Genomic DNA, 12,965 nt, shown 5'->3' with positions numbered 1-12,965 from the left:
ATAAACCTTTGGTCTTCACACTGGGATAAATCTTTTAGCGTCAGCTGGGTAATATTATGATTATAGAAAATTTTTGAGGTAAAAAGAGCATTCAAGTTCATATTTTGAATTCAAGCTGTGGTGAGATACCTTCATTTGAAATCTATTTCAAGGAAGAGTTAGCCTAACTTATTGCTTCTTTTATAAGTTTACTTTCATTTCAGGCTGTAAGTTATTAAGTATCCCCAAGCAGAACATTCCAGGAGCTGTATTCCTACCCGAACACTGGCGAAAGCAACTATGTACCTGTGATGACTGTAAAGTAAGTACAGGAAATTATAAGAAAAGATAGAATGTTCCTGTAGATGTTTTGCAAGTATAGTCGGATAGGAGAGAATGTTCTAAAACATGTCAATTCAATTAATGTAATTTGGGTGATAGTATGAGAGATGTTTCTTATTTTGAGATGCAGGTGATATATTTCTTGTAACAATTAAATGTCATGAGATATGAGTGTGTGGTAGCTTGTCATAGCATAGCCACTGGCAGCAACTAATGTACTTGTAACATGAAGTTACCATATATGTAAAGACTGCTTGGAATCTTGGTGAGCACATGTATACATGTATATAAGGATTAGTTGGAGTAATGAATTGTAACAATAAATTGTTCTTTTAGATTAAGTACAAGAATGAGGGTATTATGTACCTGTTAGATGAGGAAGATACTGTTGCATTCTACGAAGAAAGTGGCAAGACTAGAGACAGGAGTCACACTGCACCTGTCCAGAGAGAACTAGAGGCTTTGTCATCCTTAGACCGTGTCACTCGTACAGAAATGGTTCATGGTAAGCCTAGATCTTTTACAGTCCTTTCATTATAGAAATACTGAACATGTGTGAATATCACTTTTAAATGATTAATCCTGTATTATGTAGAATACATGGAATAGTACTGTTTAAAGAATATATCGAACCGTTCATTTGGTCTTGCATCATCATCATCATGCAAAAGTCCTCTATCAAATTCTGCCTCTCATGTCTCCTTTGCATTCACTTCTACAAATCTCCAGCCTCCTGTCGCATAGTTCTCAATACATCTGGCATTCCAGTTCATCTTGTTCACACAGATGCTCAGCTGACAAAATCCCTACAGCACAACTTTACTCTCCCTGTAGTGGTGCAGAGAACATGGTCAAGCCATCTGTTTCCCCTTTCATTATTCTCATCTAGATCAGGAGCCCTAGTAGTCTAGTTTCTCATTCAGTCTTACCATTTGACTTACATTCTTGAGGATTTATTTGTAAAACTGGATCTCACTTTTTGTGGGCAGTTTTAGTTTATTAATTTTAAAATCTTATTAATCTTGCCCATTGTTTAATTTGTCTTTTCTTTAGCCTCATAAATTCCAGTTTGAGAAAACCTGCATTGGACATCATTGTTTTTAACATTAATCCATTCTTAGTATTACCTCAGTCCTCCTTGCATACTTTTTTCTCGGTATGCTTTTTTCATTCGATTTTAATCTGTATATTCTAAATATTCTTAATAGTATTGTACTCTTCTTGGATTTAATCAGTATATTTTGATGGGAATACTATATTAATGTACATCTTCCATATTTGTCTGTGAACTCAAATGACTTCTTGTAAAGCATAAAGGCCATCCAGTGTTCACCTCATGTTAGAAATGAATCCTTAAGTCAGTCCTGAGTCTGAGTCTGTAAGGTTAATGAAATTATAGGGGAAATTAAATTGTTTTAATTTGTGCCAGATTCATATTGAGTTACAGCTGTTTTTTAGCAATAAGTTTTTATGAAACCACATGAGAATTTGTCATTTACATTAAAGTCAGTGAATTTGAGTTCCTATTTCTGCTTCTACAAACAGGTAATAAAAAAAATGAGGTGCTGGTTTCTCTATATAGTTGCTTATGCATAGGATTCCTCTACTCTCTTTAAAATTGTAAATTGCTAATACTCTTTGTACTCTGTAAGTTTTGGCTTACCTGTAGGTGATTCTCATTAGCTGATGTGTTGTATATCAGCAATTCTTATTTCTATGGTAATGTTGATGTTTATAAAGGTCACAGTTAACTTATGGCTTACTTATGGGATACTGTATTTTGTAATTACGTATTGGGATCCCCTAATTCATTGGTTTTAATAAAAAGCATTGTGTTGCAGTGGTATATAATGACAACCATTGCAACTTTGATGAGAAATGACGACTAAAGTAATTTTTAATATATTTCTTGGGATTGTGTCGATATACATAATACATATTGTTTTTGTTCTCAGTGTCTGGTTTTACCAATCACTAAGTTACATGATGGCAGACTGACAACCATGGTTAACTCTTTTAACTTGATGCAAATATGTATGCAATGCCCATATTTAATCCATGCTGTTAAATACGTAAATATAAATATATGGACTTAAGTCAATTTAACAGCAGTGTTAAGTGTGTGTATAAGCTTAATTTTTCCTGCATTCTTTCAAGATCACTCCACTAAAGCACTCTAGGCCTATAAGTATCTTGTGAATCATACTCAAAACAAGTACACTCTCTCCCCGCCCCAACTTTCCTCATTGATCTCTGATGCATTGTTAGGGAGAGAGGAGAGAGAGAGGAATCGAATACACAAGAAAATATTGACATTTAAGTAAACATTAAAGAAAAAAAAATATATTGCTATAAGAAACTAATAATTGAGATTTTAATACATAAAGTGTATTCATGAAAATAAAAACAATGAAACAAAACTTTCAGATATTGGTGTGCATGGTAGGTATAAGATTCCTAAAGGTATGAAAGCATATAAGATGGCACAACAAAAATATTTTTATAGCAATATCAGAATATGTTTGCTTATTGTTATTTTTTGCTGACAATCTTTGAGGTTCAGGAGATTGTTTACCATAGGCATCAAATAAAAATGACTAAGGTTTGTTCTTATTTATTACAACTGACAGATAATGTTTCAAAATAATTAAGAATTTTGTTTGGGATGAAAGTAATGGTCAATGCACATTCTGATTTTAACTATTTTGTCCTTTTTCTTTAAAGAGTACAACACCTTGAGTTCTTCGTTAAGAGAGTACTTAAGGAAGTTTGCTGAAAACAAAAAAGTAGTTCGTGATGAAGACATCAAAGAGTTCTTCTCTCAGCTTGCGGCCAATAAAAAGCAACGTCCAGGCCCTCGTGTGCAGCAATTTTGCAAGTGAAAACTGTTAGCTGGAATTATTAGGGAAAATATTTGTGTTCAGTGGCTATTTAAATTTGCTTTAGTTTTTAAAAATTAATTTTATCTCTGAAATTCAAGACTTATGTTGTTGAATGTATTTTATATTTTTTTGAGAGAATAAAGTTTCTTTGCATTTATAATACAGATTTATTGAATTACACCTATGTAAAATAATCTCAAATATTCAATTTCTCATTTTGGTCCCATTATTCCACAGTTCAACTGTACTGAAAAATAAGACACGAATAGATGTTTGAATATTGGCAATGTATATAAAGAATTCCAAATTACAAAGGCATGTTCCTCAAAGTTAAGGATAAATAAACTAGAATTCCAATTCTACAAAAAAATTCAAATTAAAATTGAGAAAAAGAGGAAAAACTGATACTTGAAAAGAAACTATCATAAAACAACTTTTTTGTTTAAGACTAAATCCTTATTCCTTTAAAAACATAAGCTTGTCCATGTAATTTTTTCATTAAGCCAAGCCAAACAACACTACTATAAACGCCACAATATGAATTCATTACCATACTCTGAAATGAAGAGAATGTAAGATGCTACCCTGTGTCTTTTATTTTATACAGCTTATTAGAACTATAGCTCTAAACTATCAAACAATTCAAGTCATTTATAATTACAATTATACTACTATAAATAACTGCTTTCACTGTTACACTTCACAAACATACTGTAAATTAACACTACGGATACATCGGTGCCCCTAAATAATAACTAGAAGATGCAAGTTATTGTTCCTTTTCACAAACTTCAACAAAGATGTAACTTTTCACTTATAATAAAGATATGTTACTTTATGCAAACAAATACTACTCATTTACAATTATTATTTGCCATCAAATAATAATTTTGTCCTTGAAGGTTACATTCTCAAGAGCACATACATTACAAAATCAACAACAAAAAGCAATGTGCAAATAACTAAACCCTACCTGTTACAAAAATGTAAGATTTGACTTTGACATATGAGGGGAACAAAGTTTAACCTGCAAAGTTGTTGACACTTATGAAATGTTTATTTTTATATGCTTTGCATTATGACAAGGATTGTTAAAAACTAACAACACTTGGGCATGGCTTTTTGCAAGCATTAAACAATGACAACTTGGTTTAATATTTATTACAATTAGTTTTGTATAGTGTACTTAGCAAGTGAATTATCCCAATAATTGAGAATGTACAAGTGTCCATCAGGTGTCAAACACATTCCTGAAGGACGAGAGAGTTTAGTGCTCGTGGTCAATACGCACACAAAATTACCATCGGAGTCAAAAATCTGAAATGGAAAATACATATTGTTAGTGTATTTAAAAGTAATTTAAAAGAATAGTTTTACCAAAACCCACATAATTTCGTTTAAGACCAAAATAGCAAATGAGAACACGGCCGTTTCAACATAATTTAGCAATCATTAATTTCCCTACATCTGTGATCTTGAATGTTCCCAGGCTTTAAATCCTTTGTCTAACAATCAAACATAATACAGAAACTCCCAGAGTTTGATGGGGTTGCATTCTGATAAACAGATCATGAAGCAACAATACCATTAAAAATGCATTTCAGCCCTTATCATGGGGGTAGTGATTTCTTGATGTCATGTGTCGTGACAGTTATAAAATTTTTTTGGTTTTCCTGTTTGGGTATTTTCAATAATAGTAAATCATAATTTATGAGAAAAAAGTAAATGACAAAAGGCATGAACTTAATAATGGAAATACTGAAGCTCAAAAGATTCATCAAATAACAGCACAAAAATAGTCTTAAAAAGATTACCCAAAGACAAAATGCCTACAATGTTACTAATTCTATTATTTTTATAAAGAATAACATAAAAAATGTAATAATTATGTATTCATATCTTTTTTGAAAACATGACTAGTAAGAATGCAAACTTTCAATGGTATGCCATTACCACTGACAAATGTGATTACTGTAGCCTAGGCTACCACTGGAAAACTATTAGCTATCAAGTAATGACAAACAATAATGTACTAGAACTAATGTTTTTCATATAGTCAACAACATAAACATATAATAACTAAATTACTAAAGTAACACTTAAGTAACATGAAATTTCATTTCTTCGCGAAATTCTTGTTGGCTCATTTTTTTCTGGTCTTTAAGAATGAACATCAACTGCATTATTGCACTTTGGTTCTTAATTCACAATGAATTATAATGCTTACTCTGACTTAGGGTGGATAGTGTACTCCCACATTCAGTTCTGTATTGAAATAATGAGTGTACAAAATATTAAATATGCTATGTTCAAGTGCGTTACAATATTATACATACATATTACTAAATAATGAGATGATATAAAACATTTTAATATCTTGTTGGCATTTTTACAGCACTACACTTCCTATCACTTCTGGTCTTTCAGGTAGTCTTTGCTGTACAAAATAAATGTGAATATTCTTTGATGGGGTAGGGAAGGGAGTAAAGCAAAGCTGACAAAAATATTACCAAATGGCATGCAATATATAGTATGTATATGAAAAAAAAAAAAAAAAAAATAAATAAATAAATTCTTCCAGCTAGTGGTTATAATATAAACATGAAAGGTAATGACAAAATATAAATAAGTAATGTATGAACTTACACGGAAAAAACCTTTCATTACTAACATAGGAATGATAATATATTTACAAGGTTTTCAGTCCCTAACCCTGTATTTAAAAAAAAAAGAAGCAAACATTCAGTACTGATGCAATCATTGTTGCCAAAAGCAACAATACAAATAACATTCCCTTTATTCAAGACTTGGAAATATCAATGACGTATAAGATACGACTGATGGGGTTTTATTAAAAACATTCCAATCAGCACAACAGTTCTGCACTATTTATTTCTTCTGTATGAACCCATTTCTAATGCTGTCTTTGTTTCCAGTACAAATGAAATATTGTATAGATTAAACTCAAGAGTTTTTTAATTTGTAATCTTGATAAAAAATCCTTTCTTGACCTTTAAATCTGTCCAAATACTTCTAGGCTCTTTATTAATTTGGTAAACTAACCTGCACTCTATGATTTCGACTATCTCCAACTAAAATGTATCCATCGAGGTCACATGGCTATCCATGAAGGACTAAAAGCTGGCCAGGCTGTTCCCTTTTTCTCCAAAAACAAAACAGAAGTTTTGCCACTTTTTCATATCTACAACATTGATGCAGTTTTAGGCCTGAAAGAAAAAGAGTAACATTGAAACAAACTGAAGGAACAGAATGAAACTATAAATCCTCAAATTTTCATTGAAAGGTTACACGAGAGTAAATCTAATGCCTCCTTGTGCACTTTCTGCCTTTATTCCCATCTGGTCCATGACCTGTTTACTGTACTGATTTTCTAATCATTCCTACTTTTTAAGTCCTACTAAAGGATGGCACTGTATTACAAATATCTACAACTTTCAGACTAACTGTTCCACCTCATTCTTCAGTCTGTAATCTAGCAATGGCCACCACATCTCCCTGAAACTCTCTTGTAATACAGTATAACCTTCCCAATGCACTTCACCCATGAATCTTAGTATTTGAAGTTAATAATCTTCAAAATACAGTACATATCTTCTATCTTTGTAAGTGGTCATGTCTGTTACCAAGAGTAGTACTATTCCTTAAGCATGGATCCAAACTTTTTTCGCCATGTTTGGCTGATGGAATACTTTTTTTAACCAGCATCCCGGCCCAGAAATTCCATTCTATGTTATCAAGGCTCCTCTTCTGTGATAGGTGTTTCACAGCCACATAAGTCCCCATGGTAATTGTAATGTGCTATCTTCTATGCTTGCTATCCTACCTCAACAAAGCGTTGTGCCTCTGTCCTTCCTTCCCATTTATTTTTTCATATACAACTTGGGCTTTGAAAATCTCTTCTCTTATATTTTGCAACCTAGAGATTCTAGCAACTCCATACTTTTTCCCCAGCTTCCTTTCCAATCACTATTAACTGTTTAGCTTACATAGATTTCCAATTCTCTCCTCTCAATTCCACACATCTTCTTAACATTTCTAGAATCTTTTCCTCCACTACACCAATTTCCAATAGTTCAATTGCACAAAGCAGCTCCCTGGGGTCTTTCCTTCTTCACCATCTGGTAACTTTCTCCATGTATTGAAACAAATGGATTTGTTGTTGGTCCATAATGGAAAGAATGTTAATCTCAAATTTTAGTAGTCTATAATCCTTTCATTGTCTTACTCTAGACTGCAAGAGCAAGTCATTAACCCTTTAACAGCCGATTGGACGTATGGTACGTCGATATAAATTGTCTATTGGGTGCCGAATGGACGTATGGTACGTCGATATAATAAAAGTTTTAAAAATTCGCGGAAAATAGTTATAAGCCTACAAGGCAAAAACTTTTGAATAACGCAGCTTGGGGGATGCAGGGAGCTCACGGATCAAGGCGTTGTTTTGTTTACAATCGTTACCCAGGCGTGCAAGTGCAAATTTCTTTCTTCTCTTCAGCATAAAAGTACCAGCGACACATCTTAGAAATTATTTCGTCACTTTGATATAATTTTTGCACCGTTTTATATTAGCCTTTACATGGAGTATTATATATGAAAATGTGAGCAATTTCATGTAGAATACAACAAAAAACAACCCATGGTTGTAGCTTTTATCAGTTTTGAAATATTTCAATATAAATAACGATAAGTGCCAAAATATCAACCTTTGGTCAACTTTGACTCTACCGAAATGGTAAAAAAATGCAATTGTAAGCTAAAACTCTTACATTCTAGTAATATTCAATCATTTACCTTCATTTTGCAACAAATTGGAAGTCTCTAGCACAATATTTCAATTTATGTTGAATTTAAAAGAAAAAAAAAATTCCTTACGTCCTCGCAGTAACTTCCGGAAAAAATCAGAAATTTTTCGTCCAATTGTCGTAATGTTTGCACCATTTTAAATTATCCGTTACATAAAGTTTTATGTATGAAAATGTGTGCAAATTTCATGAGAATACAACAATAAACAAACCCATGGTTGTAGCTTTTATCAGTTTTGAAATATTTTCATTTAAATAACGATAAGTGCCAAAATTTCAACCTTCGGTTAACTTTGACTCTACCGAAATGGTCGAAAAACGCAATTGTAGCTAAAACTCTTATATTCTAGTATTATTCAATCATTTACCTTCATTTTGCAATTGGAAGTCTCTAGCATAATATTTTGATTTATGGTGAATTTATGAAAAAAAAAATTTTTCCTTACGTCCGCGCGGTAACTCTTCCGAAAAAATCATATATATTTTCGTCCGATTGTCGTAATGTTTGCACCATTTTAGATTGGCCGTTTTATATATATGGAAATGTGCGCAATTTCATGTAAAATACAACTTAAAAACAACTCATGGTTGTAGCTTTTATCAGTTTTGAAATATTTTCATATAAATAACGATAAGTGCCAAAATATCAACCTTCGGTCAACTTTGACTCTACCGAAATGGTTAAAAAATGCAATTGTAAGCTAAAACTCTTACATTCTAGTAATATTCAATCATTTACCTTCATTTTGCAACAAATTGGAAGTCTCTAGCACAATATTTCAATTTATGGTGAATTTATGAGGGAAAAAAAAAAAAAATTCCTTATGTCCCCGCGGTAACCTCCAAAAAAAATCTGAAATTTTTTCGTCCAATCGTCATAATGTTTGCACCATTTTAAATTAGCCGTTACATAAGTTTTTATATATGAAAATGTGTGCAATTTCATGTAGAATACAACAATAAACAACCCATGGTTGTAGCTTTTATCATTTTGAAATATTTTCATATAAATAACGATAAGTGCCAAAATTTAAACCTTCGGTCAACTTTGACTCTACCGAAATGGTGAATTTATGAAATAAACTTTTTCCTTACATCCGCGCGGTAACTCTTCCGAAAAAATCATAAATTTTTTCGACCGACTGTCGTAATGTTTGCACCATTTTAAATTAGCCGTTACATAAAGTTTTATATATGAAAATGTGAGCAATTTCCTGTAGAATACAAAAAAAAAAACTCTATGGTTGTAGCTTTTATCAGTTTTTGAAATATTTTCATCAAAATAACGATAAATAGAAAAAATTCGTCCTCTGGTCAAATTTAACTCGACCGAAATGGTCGAAAACTGCATTTGTAAGCTTACAACACTTACAGTCTAGTAATATTCAATTAATTACCTTCATTTTGCAACAACCAGGAAGTTTCTAGCACAATATTTCGATTTATGGTGAATTTTTGAAAACAGCTTTTTTTTACGTCCACGCGTAACGAATTCATGCATCATTTTGTGATAATATTTTCTCTGTGTTGCCTTGATCGTTTCACAATGTGTTGTTATACCAAAATGATCGCAATTTAGGGTACAATACAACAAAAACAAAAATGATATTGTTAAACTACAATAAAGTTTTGTACATACTTACCTGGCAGATATATACTTAGCTATAGTCTCCGACGTTCCGACAGAATTTCAAATCTCGCGGCACACGCGACAGGTAGGTCAGGTGGTCTACCTTACCCGCCGCTGGGTGGCGGGCGTATGAACCAATCTATCTCTCCAGCCAGATTTTTTCTCTTTCACCTGTCTCCTGAGGGGAGGCTGGGTGGGCCATTAGACGTATATATCTGCCAGGTAAGTATGTACAAAACTTTATTGTAGTTTAACAAGATCATTTTTGTACATGAACTTCCCTGGCCAGATATATACTTAGCTGATTGGCACCCTTGGTGGAGGGTAAGAGACAGCCTAAAAAAAGTTATAAAGGGAGAGATAAGAAACAACTGATGTTGTAGGATATAAATAACCTTGGTTCTTACCTGTTCAGGCAGAAGACTTCATTGATATTATCTCTGAGTCTGCGTTGCCTGGAGAGCTACAGCTAGGACGTGACCTGATGCTGAAAGACTTTCGGATCTACCACTAGTGGGATAATGTGAACCTCCCTTTGTGTGGTAGAATCCAAGTCGGTATCCTGTTAAAGGGAGTTCGTCCCTATCTTAACAGGTCCTAACCACTACTACTGCAAGGAGCCACACTCATCAGACCACCTAACCAAACTACTAAAGATTAGTATTACGAACCTAAAGAGATGCCTTCATGCATCCTCTTTAAGGCAACCAACAACAACAAATACAAGGGGGAAAAATTTATACTACTAAACAGGATGAGTTCCAGCTCCCTGCCCCAGCACTGAATCCGCAGATACGTACGGGTCCCAAGGCGAAGCCATTTTTTTTCGTAAGTGATTCTCACATCACGTAAGTAGTGGTTCGCGAACACTGACTGACATCTCCAGAATGTTGTCTCCATCAGATTTCGCACGGACATATTCTTGTTGAAAGCAGAGAAGTTGCTATGGCTCTTACTTCGTGTGCTTTCACTTTAAGAAGCCTAAGATGTTCTTCTCTGCAGGATCCGTGTGCTTCTTTGATGAGGCTTCTCAAGAAGAAGGACAATGCGTTCTTCGACAATGGACGAGTAGGCTCTTTTACTGAACACGACAGGACCTCTCGGTTGCTTTCAGTTGCTCTTTTCTTCTAAGGTAGTATTTCACCATTCTCACTGGGCAAAGAGTTCTCTCGGGTTCTTCTCCTACCAAAGAAGATAACCCACGAATCTCGAAGTTCTTGGGTGGGGCCATGGACTTGATGGGTGTTCTCATTCTTTGCAAGAAAACCAGGAAGGAAAGAGCAAATGAGAGAGTCCTCCTTAAAAAAACCCACATTACCATCAATCGCCTGAAGCTCACTCACTCTTCTGGCGGAAGCTAGAGCCATCAAAAACAGAGTCTTCCTGGTAAGGTCTCTGAATGAGGCTGAATGGAATTAGGGGGTTCAAACCTAGAGACCCAAGGAATTGAAGGACTACATCCAAATTCCAGCTAGGTGTCTTAGGATACTGCATTTTCGTTGTATTAAACGACCTAATAAGGTCCTGTAGGTCCTTATCTTCCGATAAGTTGAGGCCCCTGTGCTGAAGACATTCGCCAACATACTACGATAGCCTTTAATCGTCGGAACGACTAAGCCACATTCTTGTCTTAAGAATAAAAAAGAAGTCTGCATTTGATTCACAGAGGTACTGGAAGAGGAAACGTTATTCCTCTTGCACCATCTTCTGAAGACATCCCACTTCGATTGGTACACAACTCGTAATGTGGAAGACCTCCTCGCTCTAGCGATTGCCTTAGCAGCTGCTGACGAAAAGCCTTTCGCTCTGACCAGTTTCTGGACCAGTCTGAAGCCAGTCAGACTGAGAGCGGGGAGGTTTTTGTGGTACCTGTCGAAGTGGGGCTGTCTGAGTAGATCGCTCCTTAGAGGAAGCGATCTTGGAAAATCCCCATAGCCATTCCAGCACCTCTGTGAACCAATCTTGTGCTGGCCAAAAGGGAGCTATCAAAGTCATCCTCGCGGAATCTGACTCTGCGAACTTTTTTAAAGTCAACCCCAGAATCTTGAAGGGGGGAAACGCGTATACATCGAGTCCTTTCCAATCGCGTAGGAGAGCGTCTATCCCTATTGCTCCTGGATCCGAGATGGGAGAGCAATACAGATCCAGTCTTTTGTTCTTTGAGTTGCAAACAGGTCTAAGAGAGGCCTGCCCCACAACTTCCAAGGCTCTGGCAAACATCTTGGTGCAGATAGGGTGTCCACTCTGTGGAGGGAAGGACCTGATCTTTCCTGCTGAGGAGATCTGCCCTTACATGCCTTTCTCCCTGTACGAATCTGGTGAGAAGTTTTATCCCCCTTTCTCCTGTCCACAGAAGAAGATCTCTTGCTGTTTCGTACAGAGAGAAGGAATGCGTCCCCCCTGTTTCCTGATGTATGCCAGAGCCGTGGTGTTGTCCGAGTTTATTTGCACACTGCTCCTGTCACATCTGACTCGAACTCCTTCAGAGCAAGCCACACGGCTATTAGTTTCTTTCCTGTTGATGTGCCAGGAAGACTGGTCCCCCATCCAGGTTCCTGACACCTCCTTGGTTCCCAGAGTCGCCCCCCAACCTGTTTCCGACGCATCGGAGGGAAAGCAAAACACCAGGCTGGGTTTCTGGGATTGAAGAGGCAGTCCTGCGAGAACTTGTCGGGATCCGCCCACCATGCTAACTCCTTCTTGATTTGAAGAGTAATTGACAGGGAGAACTTCAAATCCTGAGAAGGACGACTCCAATTCCGATGAAGAAAGAATTGGAGCGGTCTCAGGTGCAACCTTCCTATGGGAAACAAATTGCTCCAGTGAGGAGAGCGTCCCCCAGCAGACTCATCCACTCCCTCACTGTGCATACTTCTTTCCCTAAGAAGGTTGTTACTTTTTCGAGGTCCCCGGGCTATCCTCTCCTGTGACGGAAAAGCCCGAAAACTCAGAGAGTTCATCTGGATCCCCAGATAAACGCACTCTTGAGCGGAATCAGACTTGACTTCTGCAGATTGACAGAAGTTCCTAAGAATAAGTCAAAATCCAGGGTTTTCTTCAAGTCCTTCAGACAACGATCTCTGGAATTGGGCCCTTATAAGCCAATCGTCGAGATAGAGCGAAATCCTCACCCCTTCCAGGTGAAGCCATTGTGCCACATTCCTCATGATGGCCGTAAAGACTTGGGGGGCCGTGGAGAGGCCAAAACACAGGGCCCTGAATTGGAAGATTCTTCCCCCCATCATGAATCTTAGAAACTTCCTCGAGGGAAGGATGGATTGGTACGTGGAAGTAAGCGTCCTGTACGTC

At 35.9% G+C, this 12,965-nt stretch overlaps 1 protein-coding gene across 1 annotated transcript in view; it reads left to right on the top strand.

Moving 5' to 3' along the window:
* Positions 1-3,363, top strand: part of LOC135199589 (putative E3 ubiquitin-protein ligase UBR7) — a 90,059-nt gene extending 86,696 nt beyond the window's left edge. Inside the window, exons 8-10 of the mRNA XM_064227745.1 lie at positions 204-301; positions 658-826; positions 3,046-3,363. Coding sequence (XP_064083815.1) covers positions 204-301; positions 658-826; positions 3,046-3,203 — 425 coding nt within the window. The 3' untranslated portion in view covers positions 3,204-3,363. The remainder of the gene's footprint in view (positions 1-203; positions 302-657; positions 827-3,045) is intronic.
* Positions 3,364-12,965: the final 9,602 nt, after the last annotated feature.

The sequence above is a fragment of the Macrobrachium nipponense genome, chromosome 26, assembly GCF_015104395.2.
Source record: "Macrobrachium nipponense isolate FS-2020 chromosome 26, ASM1510439v2, whole genome shotgun sequence".
Taxonomy (NCBI): Eukaryota; Metazoa; Arthropoda; class Malacostraca; order Decapoda; family Palaemonidae; genus Macrobrachium; species Macrobrachium nipponense.
The sequence above is the reverse complement of the archived record's forward strand: the minus strand, read 5'-3'. Positions and strand labels throughout refer to the sequence as shown.